This window comes from Manacus candei, unplaced genomic scaffold (genome assembly GCF_025592945.1).
Source record: "Manacus candei isolate 608988 ecotype Guabito, Panama unplaced genomic scaffold, ASM2559294v1 h1tg000294l, whole genome shotgun sequence".
In the NCBI taxonomy this organism is placed as follows: domain Eukaryota; kingdom Metazoa; phylum Chordata; class Aves; order Passeriformes; family Pipridae; genus Manacus; species Manacus candei.
In genome coordinates, this window is record NW_026138342.1 from 32,369 (window position 1) to 60,000 (window position 27,632).

General features: G+C 58.8%; 4 protein-coding genes and 4 long non-coding RNA genes across 14 annotated transcripts in view; 3 read left to right on the forward strand and 5 right to left on the reverse strand.

The window, feature by feature from the left end:
- Positions 1-1,224: 1,224 nt before the first annotated feature.
- On the reverse strand, positions 1,225-2,725 carry APOC2 (apolipoprotein C2). The gene is made up of 4 exons (XM_051775397.1): positions 2,611-2,725; positions 2,340-2,417; positions 1,509-1,653; positions 1,225-1,421 (listed from the first exon to the last, which is right to left on the reverse strand). Exons 1-4 carry the CDS (start codon positions 2,657-2,659, stop codon positions 1,331-1,333), a joined length of 363 nt encoding a protein of 120 aa, XP_051631357.1. The 5' UTR covers positions 2,660-2,725; the 3' UTR covers positions 1,225-1,330.
- Positions 2,726-3,470: 745 nt separating this feature from the next.
- LOC127464929 (apolipoprotein E-like) lies at positions 3,471-5,432 on the reverse strand. 2 transcript variants are annotated; one of them, XM_051775396.1, is made up of 4 exons: positions 5,414-5,432; positions 5,063-5,113; positions 4,487-4,637; positions 3,471-3,799 (listed from the first exon to the last, which is right to left on the reverse strand). In XM_051775396.1, exons 2-4 carry the CDS (start codon positions 5,103-5,105, stop codon positions 3,520-3,522), a joined length of 474 nt encoding a protein of 157 aa, XP_051631356.1. In that variant the 5' UTR covers positions 5,106-5,113; positions 5,414-5,432; the 3' UTR covers positions 3,471-3,519. The 2 variants fall into 2 exon arrangements, with proteins under 2 accessions (XP_051631356.1, XP_051631355.1); XM_051775395.1 differs by lacking the exon at positions 5,414-5,432 and adding an exon at positions 5,297-5,321.
- Positions 5,433-7,055: 1,623 nt separating this feature from the next.
- On the reverse strand, positions 7,056-12,027 carry TOMM40 (translocase of outer mitochondrial membrane 40). The gene is given in 12 exon segments (XM_051775392.1): positions 7,056-7,338; positions 8,138-8,240; positions 8,798-8,836; positions 8,838-8,875; positions 9,602-9,729; positions 9,940-10,000; positions 10,003-10,039; positions 10,292-10,393; positions 10,583-10,675; positions 10,767-10,834; positions 11,263-11,494; positions 11,941-12,027. Coding segments are annotated over 11 exon segments (1,026 nt in total). The 5' UTR covers positions 11,480-11,494; positions 11,941-12,027; the 3' UTR covers positions 7,056-7,198.
- LOC127464924 (uncharacterized) lies at positions 8,155-12,640 on the forward strand. Of its 4 annotated transcripts, none has more exons than XR_007901699.1 (3): positions 8,155-8,281; positions 9,945-10,047; positions 12,426-12,640. It is a non-coding gene; the product is annotated as an uncharacterized LOC127464924 (long non-coding RNA). The 4 variants fall into 4 exon arrangements; XR_007901700.1 differs by lacking the exon at positions 8,155-8,281 and adding an exon at positions 8,296-8,321; XR_007901701.1 differs by lacking the exon at positions 8,155-8,281 and adding an exon at positions 8,377-8,402.
- Positions 12,641-12,736: 96 nt separating this feature from the next.
- On the reverse strand, positions 12,737-14,463 carry LOC127464925 (free fatty acid receptor 3-like; the record flags this gene model as incomplete). The annotated part of the gene is made up of 2 exons (XM_051775393.1): positions 14,198-14,463; positions 12,737-13,885 (listed from the first exon to the last, which is right to left on the reverse strand). A coding segment is annotated over exon 2 (1,110 nt), but the record flags the coding sequence as incomplete, so codon positions are not given.
- Positions 14,464-20,153: 5,690 nt separating this feature from the next.
- LOC127464928 (uncharacterized) lies at positions 20,154-21,047 on the forward strand. The gene is made up of 4 exons (XR_007901707.1): positions 20,154-20,209; positions 20,495-20,569; positions 20,652-20,724; positions 20,801-21,047. It is a non-coding gene; the product is annotated as an uncharacterized LOC127464928 (long non-coding RNA).
- Positions 21,048-21,225: 178 nt separating this feature from the next.
- On the forward strand, positions 21,226-23,574 carry LOC127464926 (uncharacterized). Its single transcript, XR_007901703.1, has 3 exons — positions 21,226-21,501; positions 21,584-21,780; positions 22,653-23,574. It is a non-coding gene; the product is annotated as an uncharacterized LOC127464926 (long non-coding RNA).
- A 3,985-nt stretch (positions 23,575-27,559) lies between these two features.
- Positions 27,560-27,632, reverse strand: part of LOC127464927 (uncharacterized) — a 1,375-nt gene continuing 1,302 nt past the window's right edge. For all 3 annotated transcript variants that reach the window (XR_007901704.1, XR_007901705.1, XR_007901706.1), the window contains one exon: positions 27,560-27,632. This exon is cut by the window's right edge and continues 245 nt beyond it. This is a non-coding gene — a long non-coding RNA (uncharacterized LOC127464927).

Consider the following 27,632-nt stretch of genomic DNA (forward strand, 5'->3'; position numbering starts at 1 on the left):
TGCGGGGTGGGGGGGGACAAGTGTGTATGTGAGGGGGTCCCAGGTCCCCTCACATCTCCTGCCCTTTTGCCCCTCACATCTCCTGCCCTTTTTCCCTCACGTTTTCCTCCCTTTTCCCCCCTCACGTTTCCTGCATTTTTCCCCTCACATCTGCCCTTTTTCCCCCTCACGTCTCCCGTCCTTTTCCCCCTCACGTTTCCTGCCCTTTTCCCCTCACATCTCCTGCCCTTTTCCCCCTCACATTTCCCGCCCTTTTCCCCCCTCACGTCTCCCGCCCTTTTCCCCCTCACGTTTCCCGCCCTTTTTCCCCCTCACGTTTCCCGCCCTTTTTCCCCCCTCATGTTTCCCGCCCTTTTCCCCCCTCACATCTCCCGCCCTTTTCCCCTCACATCTCCTCCCCTTTTCCCCCTCACATTTCCCGCCCTTTTCCCCCCTCACGTTTCCTGCCCTTTTCCCCTCACATCTCCTCCCCTTTTCCCCCTCACATCTCCCGCCCTTTTCCCCTCACATCTCCTCCCCTTTTCCCCCTCACATTTCCCACCCTTTTCCCCCCTCATGTTTCCCGCCCTTTTCCCCCCTCACATCTCCCGCCCTTTTCCCCTCACATCTCCTCCCCTTTTCCCCCTCACATTTCCCACCCTTTTCCCCCCTCACGTTTCCCGCCCTTTTTCCCCCTCACATCTCCCGCCCTTTTTCCCCCTCACACCTCCCGCCCTTTTTCCCCCTCACATCTCCTGCCCTTTTTCCCCCCTCATGTTTCCTGCCCCGTTCGCCTCAGGGTCCTCCCATTTTCCCCCTTTGATTTATAGCCTTAAAATGCTATCCAAGAGGCATTTTTGCCTCAATTTAATCCTTAAAGTAATGGAAAAGGAGGGTAAAACTGGGATTTGGGGCAAAACAGTGGAATTTGGGGCAAAACAGTGGAATTTGAGGCAAAACAGCAGAACTCTGGAGCAAAGCAGCAGGATTTGCCGTAAACCTGGGATTTTAGGGTAAGCCAGCAGGATTTTGGAGTAAAGCAGTGGGATTTGGGGTACCTCAGAGACCCCGAGATCTGATATCCACAGGCACTCCAAGCCCCCCCCGAGCTCCCCTAAAGTCCCCTCTGCCCCCTCAGAGCCACTATAGGGACCCCAAAGGCCCCCCAGAGCCCCCCAGGCCCCTCCGATGGCCCCCCAGAGCCTTCCAAAGCCCCCCACAGACACCCCATGAAGACCCCCGAGACCCCCAGGGTTGGTGCCTTTATTGAGGAGGGGACACATGCCGGGGGGGGGACATACACACACACATGGGGGGGGGTGTCCCCCACACACCCCAATTTCGGGGGGGGTCAGTGGTCCCCCTGCCACCAGTGGTAGAGCTGGTCCGTGAGGATCCCGGTGTAGGTGACCACGGCCGCCGAGCCCTGTTCGTACGCGACCCTGGGGGTGCACGGGGGGAGACATTGGGGCTTTTGGGGTGGCCCCGGGGAGGGGGCTTTGGGGCTATTTTGGAGGGGGGGTCCTTACCGGATCCGCTGCTGGGCCGCGGGGAGGCTGAGGCGCTCCAGGAGGTTCTCGGCCGCCGAGCCCACCTGGCCCAGGTAGCCTCGGAGATGGGTCAGGGGGCCCGGGGGGCGAGAGGGGGGCGGCGTGGGGGGGGCAGCGGTGGTGGCTGTGGGGGGACGGGGTGAGACGGGGGACTGGGGGGATTGGGGGGCGATGGGGGGGCGAGATGGGCTGGGGGGGTGATGGGGGGTGAGATGGGCTGGGGGGACGAGGGGGGGTGAGATGGGCTGGGGGGGCGAGGGGGGTGAGATGGGCTGGGGGAGTGAGGGGGGGTGAGACGGGAGGCTTGGGGGGTGATGGGGGGCGAGATGGGCTGGGGGGTTTGGGGTGTGAGATGGAGGGGCTGGGGAGGCCTGGGGGAGTAGAGGTGTGGAGCTGGGGGTTGATGGGAGGATTGGGGGAGTTCGGGGGAGTTGGAGCTGGGTTGGGGGCCTGACGAGGGGTTGGGGGTGTGGTGGGGGTGTGCTCGTGTTCCCTCGGGGTGATCAGGGTGCTGCGAGACGTTGAGGTGCAGGGGGTGTTGAGGTGCGGGGGGGGCCGGGGGGGCATTTGGGGTGCTTGGAGGGGGGAGTTCGGGTGTCCTGGGAGGGGATTTGGGGTACTTGGCGGGGGGGTCAGGATGTGGGGGTGGTCAGAGTACCCCGGGGAGGGTGTTGGGGGCTCAGGGAGGGGCGGGATGTGGGGTGCTGGGAGGGAGGGGGTTTGGGGTGCCCGGGAAGGAAATTGGGGTGCTTGGGGGCTGGTCAGGGTGTCCCAGAGGGAAGGGGTCTCCCCCAAAATGGGGGGTCTCACCTGAGCACAGCAGCAGCAGCAGCAGCAGCAGCAGTGACGCCGCCATCAGCCCGGGGGGGGCCCGGGCCATGCTGTGTCCTGGGGACCCCCAAACTGAGGGAGGGCCCCCAAACCCATCCCCCCAAGAATCCCACCCCCAACCCCCCTTCCCTCCAGATTAGCCACCCAAGAGCTCCCCAACCCCTTCCTGCCCAGTTTCCCAACCTCCAACTCGCCCTTCCCAAGGATTTTGGGGTTCCCCCCCACCCCCAGGATCCCCCCCAAAACCCACCGGTGGTGGTGGGGCCTCTCCGTGTCCCTCCCCCCGCGGGGACCCCCATTTATCGGGGCGGGGGGGGCGGTGCCGGGGGCGGTGCCGGGATTTTTTGGGGGGGGAGAGGGCAAAGTCCAGGTAAACAGGGGAGGAGGGGCCGGGGCGGGGTCCTGGGGTGGGGCTTGGGGGGAAATGGGGGGAAAGGGGAGTGGAGGGGCACCCCCAGCTGGCACAATCCTCTCCCCCGCCCCAAACCCACTTTGGGCGCCCCCAAATCCCAACCCCCCCATGCCCCATGGGCCCCCCCAACATCCTCCAGGGCCCCCCAAGCCCCACAGTCCCCAAACCCGTCCCCTCTCCTCCCCCCGTGGGGTCCGGGGGGGTTCTTTTGGGGTGCGCTGAGACTTTGGGGGTGCGGGGGCTCTATTGGGGTTCGAGGGGGGTCTGTTGGGGTGCCCTGAGCCCTTTTGGGGTGTGAGTTGTTGTTTCGGGGCACTCCGAGCCCTTTTAGGGTGCGGGGGCTCTATCGGGGTTCAGGGGGACTGTGGAGGTGCTCTGAGCACTTTTGGGGTGCACTGAGCCGTTTCTGGGGTGCGGGTTGTTGTTTTGGGGCATCCTGAGCCCTTTTGGGGTGCGGGGGCTCCATTGAGGTGCAGTTGGTCCTTCTGGGGTCCCGAGTGTCTCCTTGGAGCTCGCAGAGTCCTTTTTGGGTCACTCTGAGCCCTTTTGGGGTGCGGGCTCTCTGTTGGGGTGCTTTGAGCCCTTTTGGGGACACGGGGTGTGCTTTTGGGATGGGGGGGTGGTTTTGGGGTGCCCTGAGCCCCTCTTTGGGTGCCCCGCTCCCCCAAACTCCCCCCCACAGCAGACCCACACGTGGAGCGTCTCCATCATCGTTTATTGCTGCACCTCCAACAACTCTCCCCCATTTCAGGCCCCGCACCCGGACTTCGGGGCGCTCCCCCTCAATCCCGGGGGGTCTCGGGGATCCCCCAGAGGGCCCTGAGGGCGGCGGCCCCCCCCCTCCCAGCGCTTCCTCAGCTCCTCCGAGTCCCGGCTCAGCCTCTTGCGCAGCTTTCGGGCGAACGAAGCCCCCCGGGCCCGCAGGTCCCCCCAGCTCTGCTCCAGCAGCGCCTTCGCCTCCACCCCGTACTCGGCCGCGCGGTCCCGCGCCTCGTCCCGCAGCGCCCGGAACTCCCACACCACCTGCCTGGAGGAAATGGGGGCACACGGTCAGTCCCCAGATCCCCAAAGAGTCCCCAGATCCCCGAAGAGTCCCCAAATCCACAAAGAGTCCCCAAATCCCTGAAGAGTCCCCAAATCCCCAAAGAGCCCCCAAATGCACAAAGAGTCCCTGTGGGGGCTGTGGGTGCCCCGCGCCTCATCCCACAGTGCCTGGAGCTCCCACACCACCTGCCTGGAGGAAATGGGGGTACACGGTCAGTCTCCAAATCCACAAAGAGTCCCCAGATCCCTGAAGAGTCCCCAAATCCCCAAAGAGTCCCCAAATCCCCAAAGAGTCCCTATGGGGTCTGTGCGTGCCCCACACCTCGTCCCGCAGCGCCCGGAGCTCCCACACCACCTGCCTGCCAGGAGATCGGGGCACGAGGTCGGTTTGGGGGGCCCTAACTCTCTGAAGTGTCCCTAAGGGGGTTCCCCTCCCCATTTTGCCCCCCTCCCCACTTTGCCCCCCTCCCTTTCCTTTTTGGGGGTGCTGCTTTTTTCCTCCCAATTTTGATGGTCCCAGGGCCCCCCCTTGCCCTCCTCTTTGGGGTGTCCCCCCTGATTTTTGGGGTCCAGGCCCACTCCCCACCACTTTGGGGTGTCCCCCCCCTGTTTCTGGGGTCCCGGTCCCCCTCCCACACACCCAGAACCCCCCGTTTTTGGGGTCACTCACTGCAGCCGCTGCCCCAGGGGGCTCTCCCGCAGCCGCTCCGTCGCGTTCTCGGCCGCTGCCCCCAGGACCCCCAGGACCCTCCAGACCCGCGAGGGGGGGTCTGAGGCGGGGGGGGCCGTGGGGGTGGGGGTGGCCAGTTCGGCCCCGCAGCCTGTGGGGAGAGGGGTTGGGGTCACTCGGGGGGGCGCCCCAAAATCCCCTTCCGTCCTTGGGGTGCCCCCCCTGCACCCCTACCCCAAATCTCCCTCCTGAGTTTGGGGGGATCCCCCAAGTCTCCCTGCCCTCTCCTCAGTTTGGGGGCCGATTAAGGGGGTTTTTACACCGTGGGGGTGGCACTGGGGGGGTGACATTGAGGGACATTTGGGGGGTGACCCTGGGGGGTAACACTGAGGGACATTTGGGGGGTGACACTGAGGGGACATTTGGGGGGTGACCCTGGGGGGTGACACTGAGGGACATTTGGGGGGTGACCCTGGGGGGTAACACTGAGGGACATTTGGGGGGTGACACTGAGGGACATTTGGGGGGTGACCCTGGGGGGTGACACTGAGGGACATTTGGGGGGGTGACACTCACCTGCCAGCAGCGCCGCTGCCACCAGCGCGACCCAGAGCTTCATGGTGGCACCTGGGGGGGCACAGAGGGGTCGGGGTGAGGGCCCCCCAAAAAGATCCCCCAAAGGGTCCCCAGGCTGTCCCAAACCCGTACCCTTGTCCCCCAAATAGGGCCCAAGTGTCCCCAACCCACCCTGCCCCAGCCCCAAATTATCCCCGAATTGTCCCCAAATGCCCCCAAATGTCCCCAACCCACCCTGTCCCATCCCCAAATTGTCCCCAACCAACTCGTGACACCAAAGTGTTGCCGACCCCCCCCAGGTTATCCCCTCCCCCTTGTCCCCAAATGTCCCCAGCCCCCCCTTCCCCCCACCTGTTCCCCCTCCTCACCTTGTGGGGTCCCTCCGGCTCCGACCCCCCCCTTGGGGGGGTCACTAAATATCCCCGCGTGGGGGCGGGGCAGGGGGCGGGGCCCAAGTGACCTTTGCCCTCCCGCCCCTCCCCCCGCGCCCCTCCCCCCACCAAGAAGAGGGGGACACCCCAAAACCCGTCCCCCAACCCCTTTATCCCCACAAAACACCCCAAAATTGGGGTGTGTGTGGGGGGAACGGGGTGTGGGATGGGGGTCACCCCCCACCCGTGATGTCCCCTCCCCCCGCCCCTCCCCCCCCGGGCACTGCCCCCTGGACTTGGGACACGACGTGGCGGAGGGGGAGGGGCAAGGTCCAAGGAGGGGGAGGGGCACCCAGAATTGGGGGGCGAGGGGGGAAATTTGGGGGAGGCGAAGCCCCCCAAATGTGTGTGGGATCCCCCCGAGATGGGGCTGAACCCCGAAATGGGGGAGGGACGAACCCCCAAAATCCAGGGTGACCCCCCCCCTCCAAAATCCAGAGTGAACGCCCCAAAATCCAGGTGACTCCCCCCACACACAGCCGGGGGAACCCCAAAAACAGGGACTGGGGTGGGGGCCTGAACCCCCCGAACCAGCTCCAGGGGGAAGGAAATGTCACCCAAATGTCCCCCCCCCTTCAATGTCCCCCCAGCTCGAGGGGGGCTGAACCCCCAGGATGGGGCTGGGACCCCCCCAACTGGGTATTGGGGGGGGTGAACCCCAAAATTGGTGTTTGCCCCCCCAGATTGGGGACCCACAAAGATGTGGGTGGGACTGTTCTGGCAGGCCCAAATTCGGGGTGACCCTGGGGTGGTTTTGGGGCACAGAGACCCCCCCTAAAAACCTGGGCTGCCCCCTCCCCTGGTATCAGGTCCCCCCTCAAATACTGGGGGGGTCCCCCCATATCGGGGTTTCCCCCCCATGTCCCTACCTCCCCCCTGTTTTTTGGGGCTTTTTTTTTTTGGGTGGGGGGCTTTGGGGAATAACTGGGAGGGGGGAGAGGGGAACTTGTGCCCCCCCCTCCAAAAACAGCCAAGACCCCCAAACCCGAGGCCAGTTGCTTTATTGGGAGCCCCCCCACTGAGAGGGGGCCCCCCCAATCTTTGTTTGGTGGGGGGGGGCACTGAGGGGCCCCCCCAGTGTTGTTTTTTTGGGGGGGGGGTGTCTGGTCTCCTCGTGACCCCCCCTTGAACCCCAAAATCCATCCAGTCTCTGAGGGGTCCTCAGAGGAGGGGGTGGGCAGGGGGGTGGGCAGGAATTGGGGCCCCCCCTCCTCAATTCCCCGCGGGGAGGGGGGGTGAGTCCAGATGGGGGGGGAACGACCCCCAAAAGTGGCTTTGGAAGGGGGGGAGTGGGGGCTGCCGGCAGCTGGGGGGGAGAGGAGGAGGAGGAGGAGGAGGAGGGAGATGAAGGGGAGGAGGGAGGTGAAGGGCAGCGGGGCTGAGGATGATGAGGGTGACGATGGGCAGGACGGCAGCGATGAAGAGGACGAGGAGGACGGGGGTCCCTCGGGCGATGGCGAGGCCGAAGGTGAAGATGAGGATGGTGATGAGGTCCCTCGGGCGATGGCGAGGCCGAAGGTGAAGATGAGGATGGTGATGAGGTCCCTCGGGCGATGGCGAGGCCGAAGGTGAGGCCGAGGATGAGGACGAGGCCCCTCAGGCGATGGCGAGGCCGAAGGTGAAGATGAGGATGGTGACGAGGCCCCTCGGGCGATGGCGAGGCCGAAGGTGAGGAGGAGGAGGAGGAGGAGGAGGGTGGGGCCCCTCAGCCGATGGTGAGGCCGAAGCCGCAGTGGAACTTGTCCTTGCGGTGGTTCAGGAAGGCCCCGAGCGCCAGCGTGAGGGGCAGCGGCGGCAGCTTCTTCTCCAGCACAGCCCCCACCTGCCACGAGCTGTCCAGGGACCCTGGGGGACATGGGGGACACTGCAGGGGTCACAGGGGACATGGGGGACACTGCGGGGGTCACAGGGGACACGGGGGGACATGGGGGACACTGCAGGGGTCACAGGGGACATGGGGGGCATTGGGGACACTGTGGGGGTCACAGGGGACATGGGGGACACTGTGGGGGTCACAGGGGACACAGGGGGGGCATGGGGGACATGGGGGACACTGTGGGGGTCACAGGGGACATGGGGGGGCATAGAGGGGGACATTGGGGACATGGGGGACCCTGGGGGGACATGGGGGACACTGCAGGGGTCACAGGGGACATGGGGGGACATGGGGGACACTGCAGGGGTCACAGGGGACATTGGGGACATGGGGGACACTGCAGGGATCACAGGGGACATTGGGGACATGGGGGACACTGCAGGGGTCACAGGGGACATGGGGGGGCATGGAGGGGGACATTGGGGACATGGGGGACACTGCGGGGTCACAGGGGACTTTGGGGGGGTCACATGGGACATGGGGGGGGCATGGAGGGGGACATTGAGGACACCCAGGGGGCCCCGGGGCACACGGAGGGGGTTGCACAGCACGGAGGGGACATGGGGACACCTTGGGGGACACCTTGGGGGACCCATTCCCCCCCCTCACCAGTCAACCCCATCTTTGGGGTCTCCCTTCTCTCCCCCCCCCCTTATTTTTTGGGGTGTCCCCACACCCCTCCGTTTTTGCTCTCTGCCCAACCTCCTCCTCCTCCTCCTCCCCCGTTTCTAGGCCCCCCTCCCCAGTTTTTGGGGTCCCCCCTCGTACCCCGGAACAGGAGGTTCCCTCGGGGCAGCTCCAGCTGGTACCCGAAGGCGACGCTGGAATCCTGGAGCCTCGTGCTGGCCTCGAACTCCACCCCCACCTGCAGCTGAGGGTGCCTGGGGGGTCAGACACCCCCCAATAGCCAAGGTAACCCCCCCTCGGGGTCAGACACCCCCCAATAGCCAAGGTAACCCCCCCCTCGGGGTCAGACACCCCCCAACAGCCAAGGTAACCCCCCCTCGGGGTCAGACACCCCCCAATAGCCAAGGTAACCCCCCCCTCGGGGTCAGACCCCCCCCAATAGCCAAGGTAACCCCCCCTCGGGGTCAGACACCCCCCAATAGCCAAGGTAACCCCCCCTCGGGGTCAGACCCCCCCCAATAGCCAAGGTAACCCCCCCCTCGGGGTCAGACCCCCCCCAATAGCCAAGGTAACCCCCCCCCTCGGGGTCAGACCCCCCCCAATAGCCAAGGTAACCCCCCCTCGGGTCAGACCCCCCCCAAACTTTGGGGTCAGACCCCTCCAAATCCAGGGACTTCTCTCTTTTGGGATGTCCCACCCCCTCATTTTTGGGGTCCCCTCCCCTTTTGGGGTCCCCTCCCGTTTTTGGGGTCCCACCCCCTGTTTTTGGGGTCCCACCCCTGTTTTTGGGGTCCCCTGTACCTGCTCGCTGGCACGATGGTAGTAGGTGGCGTGAGCCCCCCGCCTGCCCCAGCGTGAGGGTCCCGATCCACGTGGGGGCTGGGGAGGAGTTTTGGGGTCACACCAGGATTTGGGGTCACCCACAGCCCCCCCACTTACCCCTCGGGTTTTGAGGTCTCACCTATGTAGGGTTTTGGGATCCCTGTGCAGGGGTTTTTGGGGTCCCCTGCATGCCCCCCCTGGGTTTTGGGGGTCCCACCTCTGTAGGAGTTTGGGGTCCCACCTATGTAGGGCTTTGGGGTCCCACCTGTACAGGGGTTTTAGGTCCCCTGTGTAGGGGATTTTTGGGGTCCTGCTGCCCCAGGGTTTTGGGGTCCCAGCTGTGCAGGGAGGGTTTGCGGTCCCCCCCCCCCCTCCTCAGGCTTTGGGGTCCCACCTGTGCAGTGGATTTTTGGGGGTCCCCCCCAGGGTTTTGGGGTCCCACCTGTGCAGGGGGATTTTGGCATCCCCCCCACACCCTCCCCAGGGCTTTGGGGTCCCATCTCTGCAGGGGGATTTTGGCGTACCCCCCACGCCCTCCCCAGGGTTTTGGGGTCCCACCTGTGCAGGGGATTTTTGGTGTCCCCCCCCGAGTTTTGGGGTCCCCACCTGTGCAGGGGGGTTTTGGGGTTCCCCCCACGCCCTCCCCAGGGTTTTGGGGTCCCACCTGTGCAGGGGGGCTTTGGGGTCCCCCCCACGCCCTCCCCAGGTTTTGGGGTCCCCTCCCACGCCCTCCCCAGGGTTTTGGGGTCCCCCCCTGCCCTTCCCAGGGTTTTGGGGTCCCACCTGTGTAACGCCCAGCCAGGGACACCACGGCCCCCTCCTCTCCCGGGCGCCGGTGATAGACCAGCTCCCCCCCCAGCGCCAGGGTGGGGGTCACACTCTGCAGGTAATGGGCCACCAGGATCCCTGCGGGGGGAGACACCCCAAAAATGAGGGCTGAGGGTCTGTGAGGGAGGGGACCCTCCTCTCCCCCTCCCTGAGAGACTGGGGGGCTCCCAGTCATTACAGACTCTGGGGAAGACCCCAAAATAGGGTTTTCCCTTTCCCCCCAGGGATTTGGGGTGGGTGATTCCGGGGGCTCCACCGAAGCCCCAGATTTTGAGGTCCCCCCTCACCTGATCCCCAGCAGGATGTCGGGGTTCCCCAGGGTCAGGGCAGCCGTGAAGTCGCTCCCCCGATACTCCCGTCCACCTGCCAGTTCACAAACTTCGCCTGCTGGGTCTGCAAAGGTAAGGGCGTGCCCCAAAATGTCAGCGTGGCCCCCCCTTCTCTGGGGGTCCCCCATTTTCAGGGGGTTCCCCCCGTGTTCAGGTCTTTCCCCCCACCCCAACTCCCTCCCTGCCCTCGGCCCCTCGCGGCATCTCCCCTTTCTTTGGGGGGGATTCCTGTTTTTAGGGTGTCCCCCCAATCCCAGCAGGTGCTCCCCCAATCCCGGGGGGTCTCCCCAGTCCCAGGGCAGCCCCCAAACCATACCTGGAAGGCCACCTTGGTGCGAAGCCTCCCCGTCACCTGGTGGATCACCTGAGCGTTGAGGCTCCCGCTGTTGTCCATGTCCCCCACCAGCACCGGGAAGGCCTGGGGGGGTTCGGGAGGAAATCCAGGGATTTAGGGGCTCCCAGAACTCCCAAAAAGGGGAAGGGGAAAGGGAAGGGAGAAGAGAAGGTTGGGGAAAGGAAGATTTGGGAAGAGAAGAGGATGGAAGGACTGGGAATGGGAGGAGAGGGAAGGGAAGGCCAGGGAAGCCCCCAGACCCCCCCAGCTCACCTCAGTGGGGCTCAGCTGCTTCGTGCCCACATAGGTGGCCCCAAAATGATAGTTGGACTCCCCCAAAGTGCTGAGGGCGACCGTGTGGTTCACCTGGGGGGGCGGAGAGAGGGTTTGAGGGGGCTGGGAAAGGGGGGGAACCCCCCATCCTCCTTCTGACCCCCCTGCACCCCCAAAAACCCACCTGGAAGTGGTTGCTGAGCCCCTTGTTCACCGTCAGCTTCACCCCCTCCATCTGCACCGGGAACAGCTCTGGGGGGCACAGGGGGGGTCAGGGGGGGACCCCCGGGGTGGGGCAGGAGGGATGGGGTGGGGGGCACTGGGGGAGAGATCTGGGGGTGCTCTGAAGTGATTTGGGGGGGACTTAGCAGGGGAACCCCCTCGGTTTTGGGGGGAACTGCAGGTACTTGAAGGGATTTGGTGGTCCCTGGGGGAATTTAGGTTTTTGGGGGGGCACTAGGGGGGACATGGAGGGATCTGGGGGGTCTCTGAAGGCATTTGGGGGTCCCTGGAGGGCTCTGGGGGTCTCTGGGAAGATTTAGGGATTTGGGGGGGTGATTTGGGAGGGGATGCCCTAGTTTGGGGGTCCCTGTGGGGGCCGTGGAGGGCTCTGGGGGTCCCAGGGGAGGATCAGGGATTTGGAGGGGGTCATTTTGGGGGTGTCCCCCCGTCCCACTCACCCTTGCAGCGCCGGTGACACTCCTCGAAGGCCCCTGGGTTGGGCAGGGGGTCTCCCCCGGGGGTCTCCGCGGGGCTGGGAGGGGCCCCCCCCAGGCACCCCCAGGCCGCTCATGGGGGGTGGGCCCCCAAAGCCGGGGGGGGGCACGGGCAGGAGGGGGGGAGGGGGCGCCGTGGGGGGGGGGGCGGGGGGGACCCGGCGGCCCAGACGTTGCCCATGGTGGGGGTGGGGGGCTGGGGGGAAAAGGGGGGGGGTCAGACATCCCCCAAAACCAGCCTCAAAACACCCCCCCTGCCCCCCAAAAACCCACCCCCAACCCCACGAGGAGGTCGCCGAAACGACCCTTTCCCTCCCCAAACTCCCCCCTTTAAATCTCACCCCCTTTTCCCCCCCAACTTGGGGGTCCCGATCCTGCCCCCCCAAAATAATCTCCCTCAAACCCCTCACCCCAAACGACTTCCACACAAGGGGAGTCCCCGGCCCCTTCCCCTTGTTCCTCTCCCCCCCCCCGGGTGTCCCCAAATCCCCCAAAATTGCCACAAAACCGCCACCCCCCCCAAAATCTCCCTCCAACCCCCCTCCAAATCCCCTCCAAACGACTCCCGCACAAGAGGTGGCCCCAGCCCCGCCCCTCTCGCCCCGTCTCCCCCCCGCGCGTCCCCAAACCCCCCAGAATTACCCCTAAAATGCCCCCCAAAACTGGCCCCCTCCCCTCCGGACTCACGCGGCCGGGACCGGAGAGCGCGGAGCCCTGGCCACGCCCCCCTGAGCGCCCATTGGCCACCGCCGCCCGGCCGAGCGCTCCCGTTGGCCGGAGCCGACCGCGGTCCCGCCTCTCCGCGCGCTCCCATTGGCTGGGTCCTCCCTCGCCCCGCGCCCATTGGTCGAGGCTGCGGCCATAGAGGCGGCCAAGGGCGCGCAGGGCAGAGCGGCTGCCGCCATCTTGGGGCGGGGGCGGGGCGGGGCGCGCTGGAGGACCGTCGCCATGGCAGCAGGACGGGGCGGAGCCGCCACTGTCGCCGTGGGGCGACTTGCGTTGCCCATCCGAGGGTTCCAATCCTCCCCAGGGCACACATCCCCCCCACTGTTCCCTCGAATCGTTTGGTTCTCTTTCTTTCTCTGCTTTTATATATTTAATAAAGCGGTGGTTTTATACTTTCATAGCGCTGACGTCATCACCCCATCCCGTGGCCATGGGGATGACGCCACGACCCAACGGTGATGTCATCGCCCCCACCACGCCGCGACCAAACGGTGACGTCATTCCTCCGATGACATCATAACCACCAGTATCTCCCCATCCCATGGCCAGAGGGCTGATGCCATGACCCAACGATGACATCATGGGGACACTGACCCCCCCCCCCAAGCCCTCAGAACCCCCCCATCTGCCCCCCCTCTCCCCCCCACCCCTCCCCTCATGTCTGCTGCCCCCCCTCACCCCCCCGGCTCCCCCCGGTCCCCCCCAACCCCCCCCACACCCTGCCCAGCAGCGCCGCCCCCACCCCCGCCAGGGCCCCCCGCACGGCGCCGGACGAGAAGTAGAAGACGAGGGGGTCGATGGCGGCGTTGAGGCTGCTCAGGAGCGTCGCGTAGACCCTCCAGGGCGGGCTGCGGCCCTGCACGAAGCCCACCACGTGCGACAGGTTGTAGGGGGCGAAGCAGAGCCCGAAGTTGACCATGGTGGCCACGGCCAGGCCCACGGCGCGCCGGCGCTTCGCCCGCGGGATGTTGGGGCGCGCGAGCAGCGCCCGCACGAAGCCGACGTAGCAGAACACGGTGATGCCGAACGGCACCAGGAACAGGACGAGGAAGAGCTCGAGGCGCAGCGGGAGGACGAAGCTCAGCTGGTCCTCAGAGAAGTCGTCGTAGCACCTGAAGGGGACGGAGGGGGCAGGGGGGATGGAGGGGGAGAGGTTGGGGGGCTTGGCGTGGTTGGGATAGGTCGTGGAGTAATGGGGATGGAGGGTCTTGGAGAAGTTGGGGGAGATCTTGGAATCACGGGGATTGAGGGGCTTGGAGAGTTTTGGGTTGGGGTCCTTGGAGAGGTTGTGGTTGGGGGTCCTGGGCTCGTGGGTGTTGGGCTCGGCAGTGCTGGGGGTCTTTGGCTCGTGGGGCCTGAGCCCACCCTGCTGCCCTGCCCCGAGCCCCCCGCCGTGGTAGGAGGCAATGAAGACGATGGAGCAGTGGGAGCAGGCCAGGAGCCAGAGCACGGCGCTGGCGGCCGCCACGCGGCCCAGGCGGCCCCGGCCCCGCAGCCGCAGCGGGAACGCCACGCCCAGGTAGCGCCGGACGCTCAGCGCCGTCAGGAACAGGCTGCTCAGGTAGATGCTGGAGTAGAAGCAGAAGTTGGCCACGGGGCAGAGCGCGGCCGGCAGCGGCCACACCATCCCCGCCGCCGCCTCGGCCATCTTGAAGGGCAGGAAGAGCAGCAGCAGCAGGTCGGCCGCCGTCAGGTTGAGCAGCAGCAGGTCGGACGGGGACGGGCCGTGCCGCCGGGCCTTGGCCACCAGGGTGGTGAAGGTGAACACGTTGGCCGGGAACCCCACGGCAAAGGTGAGGATGTAGATGGTGAGGACCAGCATGGTGGGGCCAGGTGGGCCTGGGCGGGAGAGGGGTCCGACCTGGGAGGGGGCATGGGTGGGTCAGGAGGGACACAGGTGGGTCAGGAGTTGGCCCAGGAGGGACACAGGTGGGTCAGGAGTTGGCCCAGGAGGGACACAGGTGGGTCAGGAGGTGGCCCAGGAAGTTTCCCCTGGTCGGACCACGGGGCCCCGGTGGGACACAGAGCAGAGCCAGGTATCCAGGTGGACTCACCCAGGCGTTTGGGGAGACCCCCGGGGGATTGGGGGGCACTCCAGGTGCCCAGGGGTGACCCAGGTGTCCAGGGAGGGGCCCAGGTGCCCCCCCAACCCTCACCCATCCCCCCTACATACCTGGTTATCCTGGTGGGATGGTGGAACCCCCCCAAGCTCCCAGGGCCCCCCAAACTTCAGGAGTCCCCCGTCCTGTGGCGACGGGGTGGGCAACGGGGGCCACCCTGCTGTTCAGGTGCCCCGTCCCTGGGTGACCCCGATTTTTGGGTGTCCCCGGGGAGGGGGAGGGGTGGGGATGTGGCTTTGCCGACGTTGAGGAAGTTCCGATGTTTCCTCACCACAATGTCTGGGGTGGCTCTGCCCCTCCCCTCCCCCTCCCAGGGTGCTCCCCCACCCCCTCCCAGACCCCCCGACCTCCCCCCACTCCCCCCGTCCAAACCCACCCATCAGCCAGACCCCCGGGGCTGGGGAAAAGCAAGGGAAAGAGGGATCCAGAAGGGGGGGTTTTTGGGAAAGGAAAAAAGAGGATCCTCTGGGGCAGTTTGGGGAGGTCCACGCAGGTGCAGGGGGGGGGACAGATGTGATGGAGGACCCAGGTGTGCAGGGGGACACGAGTGACACAGGTGACTTTGAGGACACTCAGGTGCCCTGGGGGAGACCCAGGTGTCCGGGAGGGGAAAGAGGTGTCCAGGTGAGTCCCTGGCCCCCAGGGGAGACCCAGGTGACACCCAGGTGAGTCCCTGGCCACCAGGTGACACCCAGGTGAGTCCCTGGCCGACAGGTGACACCTGAGAGGAGGGTCAGGGGGATTTTTGGGTGATCCCAAGGAGGTTTGGGGGTAGAGGGGTGAGCGTAGAGGGGGTACCTAAAAAACAAGGACCCCTCAGACCTCTGTGCTGAGTAGGTCAGAGGGGTCCCGGCCCCACAAGTCTGTGGAATGGACATGAGGACGGGGAGGGGGCAGCACTTGGGGGTTTTCCTTGGAAGTAAAAACTAGAGCTTCTCAAAGCCTGCTTCTTGTCCCAGACCAAAGGTGCCCCCCCAGAAAGCTCTTGGGGCTGATGATGTCAATGACCAAAGTGATCCTGAGTCACCTTTTCCCCCAGGTGGGGTCAGTTATGGGGGTCCCAGGGGTTACTCAGGGATCTGAGGGGGAACTGGGAGGTCCCTGGGGGGTCCAAGAGGGTCTCAAGTGCTCTGGGAGAGGGGAGGGGGGTGTCAGAGATCCAGGAGGGGTCAGAGGTGACAGATCAGCCTGGGGAGGGTGGGGGGGGTGTCAGAGACCCCCCAGGGGCCACCCTTCCCCCAACCCCCCCAACCCCTGAGGGACCCCAAATATCCCCTGGGACCCCCTCCCACCCCCATTCCTGCTTGAGACCCTCCCAGGAGCCTCCACTACCCCCCCTCAGAGACCCCCCAGTGTGCCCTGGAATCCTCTGAGACCCCCCCAGTGGCCCCTGGGACCCCCCCCAGTTATCACTGGGAACTTCCTGAGACACCCCACCACCACCACCACAGTGACCTTTGACCTCATTGTCCAGTTGTCAGTAAAGGGTCAAATCAGCAATGGAACCAACTCCACTGTGACCAGTATGGGAACTGGAAGGACACTGGGAGGGGAATGGGAGGGGACTGGGGGTACTGGGAGTGACACTGGGAGGGGACCGGGAGTGAGACATTTTACCAATTCATTTTGATTTTATTTTTAATAAAATAAAACAAGACTGGGATGGGATTCAGGGCACTTGGGAGGGACTGGGAGCACTGGGTTGCAGTGGATCTCTCCCTGGGAGGGACTGGGATAGGATTGAGGGCACTTGGGAGGCACTGGGATGGGAACTGGGGAGGGACTGGGATGCACGGGGATGGAATTGGGTCAGGGTCCTCCTTTAGGGAAGAAAAGACCCTCAGCCCCTCCACCCACGTGTGCCCCACTGACCACACAACACCAGAAAACTCCATTTAATTGTAAGGTGTCCCCCCACACTCCGGGGGAAGGGACCCCGCTGCCAATCTGGGGCTTCTCAGGGTCACTCCGAGCCGTGTCTTTGTCCCCTTTGGCCTCTTCTGTTCATCTCTGCTTTACATCCAGTCCCTCTGACACTGCAAAGAAATGAGTTACCAGAGTCAGCCATATAGACAGGGCAACATTAACTGCTGTGCAATTCTAATTTCTCCTTAGACAAGCCCTCTGGGGTCCAAAGACAGCCTGCACAAATAAACACTGCCCTCACTTTAAGGCCCTGCCCTCAGTGGCTGAGCCTATCACAGGGTAACTGGGAAGTCTCCTTTCTACTCCACCTACCCCCAACTCTACACTGCAGGGCAGAGCAGTTCCAGGCCCAACACAAACTCCAAGGACACATTTCCAGACAAGTGCTGTGGTGCAACCAGGAGAGAGAACTCTGAGAAAGGAACGACGCCAAAAATGGATGTGCTGCCGCACGAGAAGACGGAGGATACGGCGAGACTGAACGGAGGAGGCTCTGAGGAGCCTGAAAAGACACTCTAACAGAATGGCCTGGGACAAGAACTGCCTACAAAATTGCTAAGATGGATGGGAGACAATGCTGTGTTCAGAATCTTCTTAGATTCTCACAAGTCCCAGGTGGGATGACAAGGGATGACTGCACAGCACAGCTACTGATACAACCTGTAAGGAGGCTGTAAAAGACACCTGACCTGACACTTCTCAGATGCGATTCCAATGCGTGTCCAAGCTAGTGAGCCAAAGAACGGATGGTATGGGCACTGAGCTGGGCAGTGCAGAGGTTCAAGACCCTAGGAATGATGCCTTGACATCTCAGATAAGACCTTTGAGGGCAGGAAGCAAAGACACAGTGACTGTGAAGTGTAAGACACAAAACACAGACTGGACAAAGGACACAACACAGACCTGAACTGCTCTGCTCTGCACATCCTACTCCATGATGAAAAGTAAACTGCTCCTCCTATGTGTGCCAAGGGCCTGTTAGGGCAGACCCTTTCCCCTGTGCTCATTTGAAAATCCCTCCCTCCTAACCATAAAACTGGACCCAGCTCTCATCCCCTCTCCAGGTGGGAGCCCTCCACTTATCTTTCCCACAGCCGGGGATGTGAATCCATCTTCGATGCCAAGGAAGGACACCCGGCTGGCTCAGAGGGTCCTGTGATCCCTGACTCGGTCGCTGTGAGAAAGAAAACAGAAACTGACACAGGAGTTGGGCAGCACGTGGGAGATAACCCCGCAATTGGCTACTCACCCTCCCCTGAGCTGAGAGGTTCTCGGGCCACTGGCTCCAACCCCAGTCGGAGGCTGCTGCCGTCACCGTGTGCCGTACCTGGGGGAGTGAGAAAAAAAGTTACGGGGTGTTTCTGAAAGTAAGGGAGACCCCAGCACCTCCTCACTACCTCCCCGACTCAACCTCAATGCTCCTCCTTTGTCAAAGGCAGGCTGGATGGCACCTGCAGCTGGAAAAGGTCGTGCCTTTTTTTGTTATCATTACCCAATTTATGGCTGTGTTATAAATTAAGAACCATAATTAAAAGAGTGCAGATTGTGAGTAATTACTTACTTAATTAATTAATTGTAATTAAGTACAAGCTGGCTTGCTCCCAGTGTTGAATAAACAAATATCTTGCTGTTTTAAAACACAAAAGTCTCTGAGCAGTCTTTCAGACCGGGTTTTTCGGCATCACAGTCCAACTATTACCCAACACTGCCACTGTAACTCCTAAACCGTCACCCAGCGCCAGATCCGGACACTTCTTGAACACCTGCAGCAACGGTGACTCCACCACCTCCCTGGGCAGCCTATTCCAATGCGGGACCACCCAGTTTTTTCCTAGTCTTTAATCCGAATCTCGCCAGTCTCATAGTAAGGCCATTTCCCCCGGTCCTCACCGCAGGACAGCGGCTCTTTCCCGGTTCAAACCTCAGACAACCACCGAACCGGGCGCGGGTCCGTGGAAGCACTTCCTGATTCCCGTTATTACCTCACTCCACATCCCCCGTCGCGAAGCACCCCGGGAGGGTCCCGGCAGCCCCGGGGGCTCAGCCCGACACCCCGGGAGGGTCCCGGCAGCCCCGGGGGCTCAGCCCGACACCCCGGGAGGGTCCCGGCAGCCCCGGGGGCTCAGCCCGACACCCCGGGAGGGTCCCGGCAGCCCCGGGGGCTCAGCCCGACACCCCGGGAGGGTCCCGGCAGCCCCGGGGGCTCAGCCCGACACCCCGGGAGGGTCCCGGCAGCCCCGGGGGCTCAGCCCGACACCCCGGGAGGGTCCCGGCAGCCCCGGGGGCTCAGCCCGACACCCCGGGAGGGTCCCGGCAGCCCCGGGGGCTCAGCCCGACACCCCGGGAGGGTCCCGGCAGCCCCGGGGGCTCAGCCCGACACCCCGGGAGGGTCCCGGCAGCCCCGGGGGCTCAGCCCGACACCCCGGGAGGGTCCCGGCAGCCCCGGGGGCTCAGCCCGACACCCCGGGAGGGTCCCGGCAGCCCCGGGGGCTCAGCCCGACACCCCGGGAGGGTCCCGGCAGCCCCGGGGGCTCAGCCCGACACCCCGGGAGGGTCCCGGCAGCCCCGGGGGCTCAGCCCGACACCCCGGGAGGGTCCCGGCAGCCCCGGGGGCTCAGCCCGACACCCCGGGAGGGTCCCGGCAGCCCCGGGGGCTCAGCCCGACACCCCGGGAGGGTCCCGGCAGCCCCGGGGGCTCAGCCCGACACCCCGGGAGGGTCCCGGCAGCCCCGGGGGCTCAGCCCGACACACCGGGAGGGTCCCGGCAGCCCCGGGGGCTCAGCCCGACACACCGGGAGGGTCCCGGCAGCCCCGAGGCTCCCTCCAGGCTCCCCCGCGCCTCGCTCCGGTACCGCCAGGATCACGCTCGTCCCACAGGTAGGACGCGGCCACACCGCGGAGCCCCAGCCCACGCCGCTCCAGCTCCCGCCGCGCCTCTCCAGCCTCCCGCCGCTCCGACTCCTCGCTCCCCGCCGCCCCGACTCCTCGCTCCTCGCCACGTTCCTCCAGCCTTCCCCGAGCCGCTCCAGCCCCGCTGCTTCAGCCCCCGCCGGTCCATCCCGCCCCACTCCATCCCACATCCTAATCCCATACCAACTCTAAATCCAAAACCGACTACAATACCTGCTCTCATTAAGAATCCTTTTCTCCGGCAGGCTCTTCACCCATCCTGATTTTAAGTCAGAGATGCCACTCAGGTGCTGCTGCTCCCAGAGCTTTTGTACCGTCTGGGATTGGGCTGCTCCCTTTTCCCCGGGGCCTCACGGGAAGGGAGGTGGGCACGGCCAGGGGTATATTAACCCCAGCCTTTGGTCAGGGAAGTCATTCAGCAGCTGGGCTTCAAAGGGGTAAGAGCTCTCCCTTTCTTTCATTGAATGGGACTTCTCAAGCTATTCCTGCTTTATTGAAGCATCAGCTTTGGCATCCAAAGAAGCAGAGCTGTATATGGCAATGAAGAGGGTTACACTCACATGCAGGGTTTTTAAATTTAATAACTTGGTGTTGGTAAGCTGCTTTTATAATGTGTTATCTTTTTTTCTTTTCCTTAGGAGCCTTGCATCTTTTGGGATCTCCAGATCATCTCAACTGCAGCTTGGCATTTTTTCACAAGTGTTATCCCGCCCTAAGGTGAAGCTGCTCTGTGTTGAAGATGGCTACAAACAGGCAGGTTTGCAAGTAGTCAGTGGGGGGTTACAGCCCAGAGATGGAGTGAGGGTTCAGGTGTCAGCTTAGGAATTGCCAGGAGTGTTTTGAAGGTAGTATGGGTGGAAAGCAGAGTCCAGCAGCCCCCTAAATGCCTGTGAAGGCATCCACTGACTTTTAAGATGTGCCACTTAAGTTTCCCTCTCCTTCACCCAGATATTCTGTGCAATTACAGCTGCAGTCTTTGGCTGTAGGCAGTGACTCTGGGTGGTTTGTCTAAAGAGAAGGGAGACTCTTTGAGCTCTCCCCGTTTATCTGGGTGTCTTTGGTTAGGGTTTCTTTACCATGTCAGAGGGACAGGGTGTAAAGCAGAGTTGAACAGAACAGAGACCAGAGGAGCAGAGCAAGAAGGTGGGTCATTACCTGGTTTTTCTTTGTTTTCAGCTGCAGAGCCCTGGCCCCAGGAGGCTCTAGGCACCGGAGGGGAGGTGATCTGGGTGAGTCCCTGTGAGCAAGGTGAGCATTGACTCCAGGACAGAAGTAGATGGTCTTTTACAGGTGTTGTGGTGAATCTGTGCACATGCTTTGTCAGAGCCAAGACATGACTTTTGGCCCTAGGTTTACCTGATCATTTGGATGGTTTGGTGGTTTAGTTTTGGTTTTTTGGTTTTTTTTAAGATGCAGAGCCCTAGGCCCAGCAGAGAATAGGCACGAGAGGGAAGGTGAGCCTGGTGAGGAAGGTGAGCAGTGACTGCAGGACAAAACTAGCTGCTCTTTTGCAGGCGGTGTACTTGTGGTGAATCTGTGTACATACTTGTGCCATCCGGGTAACCTTTGGGAGCAGATGAGCATTGGAGGTGAGTTGGGGAGGCAGCAGGAGGAGCGGGGATCCACTGCAGCTTCAGAGATTCCCTCTAATTGTTTCTCTCTCTTGCTCAGGTATCCCAGAAGATGACAGCACCTTGTCCGGCTCTGGTCAGAGCCAGCGACCCGGGGACCTGCCTCGTTGAGAGTGAGTAGAGGGATCGTGGGGGCTGGGGCCACGTGCCACACTACTGAGATCTGGTGTCTGGTTTTCTTTCTCACAGCTGACTCCTAGTAGTCTGACAATGGCAGGAACCTCTGAGCCAGCCCAGGTGCCCCTCCTGTGCATCAAAGATGGATTCACATCCCTGGCTCTCGGAAAGATAAGTGCAGGGCAAAGAGCCAGAGAGGGGTTGGGAGTGGGTGCAAGTCTGTGCATTGCCTGGAGGGATTTTTGAAATGAGTCCAGTGCAAGGGATATCCTGGCACAGGTTATTTGGACGCATGAAAGGAAGGGCTTATTTTTATCATTGGATTCACGTGTGCAGGGCAGAGCAGTTCCAGTCTGTGTCCCGTCCTTTGTCTGGTCCCTGTTTTGTGTCCTTCGTCTCTTAATTGTGTCACATGGTGTGTGTTGTCACAGGTGTGTGGTGTCTCACTTGGGGTCAGCCTGGACCTGCTCTGCCCTGCTCCGTGGATCAGTGGGTAGATGGAATATTGCTCAGAGTCTGGCATCAAACTGTCAGTCCCCTTAGACAGTGGAGCCGATGGCTGTCCCGTCTGTGAGCAGGATGGTCTTCTGATGCCCTGTTTGGGTGTATAGAGTCCCAGCCAGGTAGAGTAGGAACCAGTGTCTAGGGTTTAAAAGTTTTTGGCTTTCGTTGTGAGCAATCCCTAAATGTTGGAGAGCTGAGTGTTTGAGCATTTGCCCATTTCATTTGCAGGGGCGGTCTTGGGAGCAGCTGAAGAGAGAGGAGCCTTGTAGGTGAGTTGGGGAGGCAGCAGGAGGAGTGGGGATCCCCTGCAGCTTTAGAGATGGCCTCTAATTTTGTGTCTCACTCACTCAGGTATCCCAGAAGATGACAGCACATTGTCCAACTCTGGTCAGAGCCAGTGACACAAGGATCTGCCTCAGTGACAGTGAGTAGAGGGATCATGGGGGCTGGGGCCACGTGCCACACTACTCAGTTCTGGTGTCTGGTTTTCTTTCTCACAGTTGACTCCTAGTAGTCTGATGATGGCAGGAACCTCTGAGCCCGCCCAGGTGTCCCTCCTGTGCATCCGAGCTGGATTGGCATCCCCAGCTCTCGGAAAGATAAGTGCAGGGGAAAGCCCCAGAGAGGGGTTGGGAGTCGGGGCAAGTCTGTGCCTGGCCTGGAGGGATTTTTGAAATGAGTCCAGTGCAAGGGGTATCCTGTGAGAGGTTATTTGGACGCATGAAAGGAAGGGCTTATTTTTATCATTGGATTCACGTGTGCAGGGCAGAGCAGTTCCAGTCTGTGTCCCGTCCTTTGTCTGGTCTGTGTTTTGTGTCCTTCGTCTCTTAATTGTGTCACGTGGTGTGTGTGGTCACAGGTGTGGGGTGTGTCACTTGGGTTCAGCCTGGACCTGCTCTGCCCTGCTCCGTGGATCAGTGGGTAGATGGAATATTGCTCAGAGTCTGTCCAGTCTGTGAGCAGGACGGTCTTGCGGTGCCCTGCTCGGGTGTATAGCGTCCCGGCTAGGTAGAGTAGGAACCAGTGTGTAGGGTTTAGAGGTTTTTGGCTTTCGTTGTAAGCAATCCCCCAATGTTTGAGAGCTGAGTGTTTGAGCCTTTGCCCATTTCATTTGCAGGGTTGGTCTTGGGAGCAGCTGAAGAGAGAGGAGCCTTGGAGGTGAGTTGGGGAGGCAGCAGGAGGAGCGGGGATCCCCTGCAGCTTTAGGGATGTCTTCTAATTTTGTGTCTCACTCACTCAGGTATCCTGGAATGTGACAGCCACAGTGTCCGACTCTGGTCAGGGCCTGTGTGCTGGTGAGTAGGGGGATCACTGGGGTTCGAGCCCTGTGCCACACAACTCACGTATTGTTTATTGTTTTCTTTCTCGCAGTTGTCTTCTCAGTAGTCTGACAATGGCGGGAACCTCTGAGCCAGCCCAGGTGCTCCTCCTGTGCATCAAAGATGGATTCACATCCCCGGCTCTCGGAAAGATAAGTGCAGGGCAAAGACCCAGAGAGGGGTTGGGTGTCAGTGGAAGTCTGTACTTCACCTGGAGAGATTTTTGCAATTAATCCAGTGCAGTGGGTATCCTGCCACAGGTTATTTGGACGCATCAAAGGAAGTCCTTACTTTTCCTCATTGGATTCCCGTGTGCAGGGCAGAGCAGTTCCAGTCTGTGTCACGTCCTTTGTCTTGTCCATGTTTTGTGTCCTTCGTCTCTTAATTGTGTCACATGGTGTGTGTGGTCACAGGTGTGGGGTGTGTCACTTGGGGTCAGCCTGGACCTGCTCTGCCCTGCTCCGTGGATCAGTGGGTAGATGGAATCTGGCTCCGAGTCTCAGGTCAGCATGTCAGTTCCCTTAGAGAGTCGAGCCGATGACTGTGCAGTCTGTGAGCAGGATGGTCTTGCGATGCCCTACTGGGGTGTGTAGAGTCCCGGCTAGGTAGAGTAGCAAAGAGTGTCCGGGGTTTGGAGGTTTTTGGCTTTCGTTGAGAGCAATTCCTAAATGTTGGAGAGCTGAGTGTTTGAGCGTTTTCCCATTTCATTTGCAGGGGCGGTCTTGGGAGCAGCTGAAGAGAGAGGAGCCTTGTAGGGGAGTTGGGGAGGAAGCAGGAGGAGCGGGGATCCACTGCAGCTTTAGAGATGGCCTCTAATTTTGTCTCTGGCTCACTCAGGTATCCCAGAAGATGACAGCACATTGTCCAACTCTGGTCAGAGCCAGTGACACAAGGACCTGCCTCAGTGACAGTGAGTAGAGGGATCGTGGGGGCTGGGGCCACGTGCCACACTACTGAGATCTGGTGTCTGGTTTTCTTTCTCGCAGTTGACTCCGAGTAGTCTGACGATGGCAGCAACCTCTGAGCCAGCCCAGGTGCCCCTCCTGTGCATCCAAGATGGATTGGCATCCCCTGCTCTCTGCAAGATAAGTGCAGGGCAAAGCCCCAGAGAGGGGTTGGGAGTCGGTGCAAGTGTGTGCCTCGCCTGTAGGGATTTTTGAAATGAGTCCAGTGCAAGGGGTATCCTGTGAGAGGTTATTTGGACGCATGAAAGGAAGGGCTTATTTTTATCATTGGATTCACGTGTGCAGGGCAGAGCAGTTCCAGTCTGTGTCCTGTCCTTTGTCTGGTCCGTGTTTGTGTCCTTCGTCTCTTAATTGTGTCACATGGTGTGTGTGGTCACAGGTGTGGGGTGAGTCACTTGGGGTCAGCCTGGACCTGCTCTACCCTGCTCCGTGGATCAGTGGGTAGATGGAATATTGCTCAGAGTCTGACATCAACCTGTCAGTTCCCTTAGAGAGTCGAGCCGATGGCTGTGCAGTCGGTGAGCAGGATGGTCTTGCGATGCCCTGTTTGGGTGTATAGAGTCCCGGCCAGGTAGAGTAGGAACCAGTGTGTCTAGGGTTTAGAGGTTTTTGGCTTTTGTTGTGAGCAGTCCCTAAATGTTTGAGAGGTGAGTGTTTGAGCATTTGCCCATTTCATTTGCAGGGTTGGTCTTGGGAGCAGCTGAAGAGAGAGGAGCCTTGTAGGTGTGTTGGGGAGGCAGCAGGAGGAGTGGGGATCCCCTGCAGCTTTAGAGATGTCCTCTAATTTTGTCTCTGGCTCACTCAGGTATCCCAGAAGATGACAGCCACAGTGTCCGACTCTGGTCAGGGCCTGGGTGATGGTCAGTAGGGGGATCACTGGGGTTCGAGCCCCGTGCCACACAACTCACATATCGCTTATGGTTTTTTTCCTCAGAGTTGAGTCGGAGTAACCCCGTGACTGCAGAAACCACCTCACGATGGGGCGACTGACCCAGATTGGTCGTCTTGAGCTGTCCTCGTCTGTAATCTCCAAGATTTAAAAGGATGAGTAACGAGACACTGAGCTTTAGTGATGGTAGGGGCCATCTGGGTAACTTTTGGGAGTGTCCAGGCATTGGAGGTGAGTCGGGGAGGCAGCATGAGAAGCAGGGATGCATTGCAGCTTTAGAAATGCTGTCTAATTTTGTCTTGCTTTTATTTCTCTTAGTCTCTTTTCCTGACTTTAGTTCTCTTAGTCTCATCTTCTGCTTTTATTTATCTTAGTCTGTTCTCCTGCTATTAATTCTCGTAGTCTCTTCTCCTACTTTTAATTCTCGTAGTCTCTTCTCCTACTTTTAATTCTCGTAGTCTCTTCTCCTACTTTTAATTCTCGTAGTCTCTTCTCCTGATTTTAATTCTCTTAGGCTCTTCTCCTGATTTTAATTCTCTTAGGCTCTTCTCCTGATTTTAATTCTCTTAGGTTCTTCTCCTGATTTTAATTCTCTTAGGCTCTTCTCCTGATTTTAATTCTCTTAGGTTCTTCTCCTGATTTTAATTCTCTTAGGTTCTTCTCCTGATTTTAATTCTCTTAGGCTCTTCTCCTGATTTTAATTCTCTTAGGCTCTTCTCCTGATTTTAATTCTCTTAGGCTCTTCTCCTGATTTTAATTCTCTTAGGCTTTGCTCTTCTCCTGATTTTAATTCTCTTAGGCTTTGCTCTTCTCCTGATTTTAATTCTCTTAGGCTTTGCTCTTCTCCTGATTTTAGTTTTTTTAGGCTTTTGTCTTGATTTTAATTTGTTTAGGCTCTTCTCCTGATTTTAGTTTTCTTAGGCTCTTCTCCTGATTTTAGTTTTCTTAGGCTCTTCTCCTGATTTTAGTTTTCTTAGGCTCTTCTCCTGATTTTAGTTTGTTTAGGCTCTTCTCCTGATTTTAATTCTCTTAGGATCCTCTCCTCATTTTAATTTTTTTAGGCTCTTCTCTTCTTATTTTAGTTTTTTTAGGCTCTTCTCCTGTTTTTAATTCTCTTATGCTTATCTCCTGATTTTATTTCTCTTAGACTCCTCTCTTGATTTTAATTCTCTTAGGCTTATCTCCTGATTTTATTTCTCTTAGACTCTTCTCCTGATTTTATTTCTCTTAGGCTCTTCTCCTGATTTTAATTTTTTTAAGTTCTTCTCCTGATTTTAATTCTCTTAGACTCTTCTCCTGATTTTAATTCTCTTAGACTCTTCTCCTGATTTTAATTCTCTTAGACTCTTCTCCTGATTTTAATTCTCTTAGACTCTTCTCCTGTTTTTTAATTTTTTTAGGCTCTTCTCCTGATTTTTATTTTTTTAGGCTCTTCTCCTGTTTTTAATTCTCTTATGCTTATCTCCTGATTTTATTTCTCTTAGACTCCTCTCTTGATTTTAATTCTCTTAGGCTTATCTCCTGATTTTATTTCTCTTAGACTCTTCTCCTGATTTTATTTCTCTTAGGCTCTTCTCCTGATTTTAATTTTTTTAAGTTCTTCTCCTGATTTTAATTCTCTTAGACTCTTCTCCTGATTTTAATTCTCTTAGACTCTTCTCCTGATTTTAATTCTCTTAGACTCTTCTCCTGATTTTAATTCTCTTAGACTCTTCTCCTGTTTTTTAATTTTTTTAGGCTCTTCTCCTGATTTTTATTTTTTTAGGGTCTTCTCCTGATTTTAGTTTTTTTAGGTTCTTCTGATTTTAGTTTTTTTATGCTCTTCTCCTGATATTATTTCTCTTGGGCTCTTCTCCTGATTTTAATTTGCTTAGGCTCTTCTCCTGATTTTAATTTGCTTAGACTCTTCTCCTGATTTTAATTTTTTTAGGCTCTTCTCTTCTTATTTTAGTTTTTTTAGGCTCTTCTCCTGATTTAATTCTCTTAGGCTGTTCTCCTGATTTTATTTCTCGTAGGCTCTTCCCCTAATTTTATTTCTCTTAGGCTATTCTCCTGCTTTTAATTTGCTTAGGCTCTTCTCCTGATTTTAATTTGCTTAGGCTCTTCTCCTGGTTTTAGTTTTTTTATGATTTCTCCTAATATTATTTCCCTTAGACTCTTCTCCTGATTTTATTTCTCTTAGGCTCTTATCCTGATTTTAATTCTCTTAGGCTCTTCTCCTGATATTATTTCTCTTGGGCTCTTCTCCTGATTTTTGTTTTTTTAGGCTCTTCTCCTGATTTTATTTCTCTTAGGCTCTTCTCTTCTCCTGATTTTAGTTCTTTTAGACTCTTCTCCTTTTTTAAATTCTCTTAGGCTCTTCTCCTGATTTTAATTTTTTTAGGCTCTTCTGATTTTAGTTTTTTTATGCTCTTCTCCTGATATTATTTCTCTTGGGCTCTTCTCCTGATTTTAATTTGCTTAGGCTCTTCTCCTGATTTTAATTTGCTTAGGCTCTTCTCCTGATTTTAATTTGCTTAGGCTCTTCTCCTGATTTTATTTCTCTTAGGATCCTCTCCTGATTTTAATTTTTTTAGGCTCTTCTCTTCTTATTTTAGTTTTTTTAGGCTCTTCTCCTGTTTTTAATTCTCTTAGGTTCTTCTCCTGATTTTATTTCTCTTAGGCTCTTCCCCTAATTTTATTTCTCTTAGGCTATTCTCCTCCTTTTAATTTGTTCAGGCTCTTCTCCTGATTTTCTTTCTCTTAGGCTCTTCTCTTCTCCTGATTTTAGTTTTTTTAGGCTCTTCTCTTCTCCTGATTTTAGTTTTTTTAGACTCTTCTCCTTTTTTTAATTCTCTTTGGTTCTTCTGATTTTATTTCTCTTAGGCTCTTCTGATTTTAATTTGTTTAGGCTCTTCTCTTCTTATTTTAATTCTCTTAGGCTCTTCTCCTGATTTTATTTCTCTTGGGCTCTTCTCCTGATTTTATTTCTCTTGGGCTCTTTTCCTGATTTTATTTCTCTTAGGCTCTTCTCCTGATTTTATTTCTCTTAGACTCTTCTCCTGATTTTAATTCTCTTAGACTCTTCTCCTGATTTAAATTTTTTTAGGCTCTTCTCCTGATTTTAATTCTCTTAGACTCTTCTCCTGATTTGAATTTTTTTAGGGTCTTCTCCAGATTTTATTTCTTATAGGCTCTTCTTCTGACGTTAATTCTCTTAGGCTCTTCTCCTGATTTTAGTTTTCATG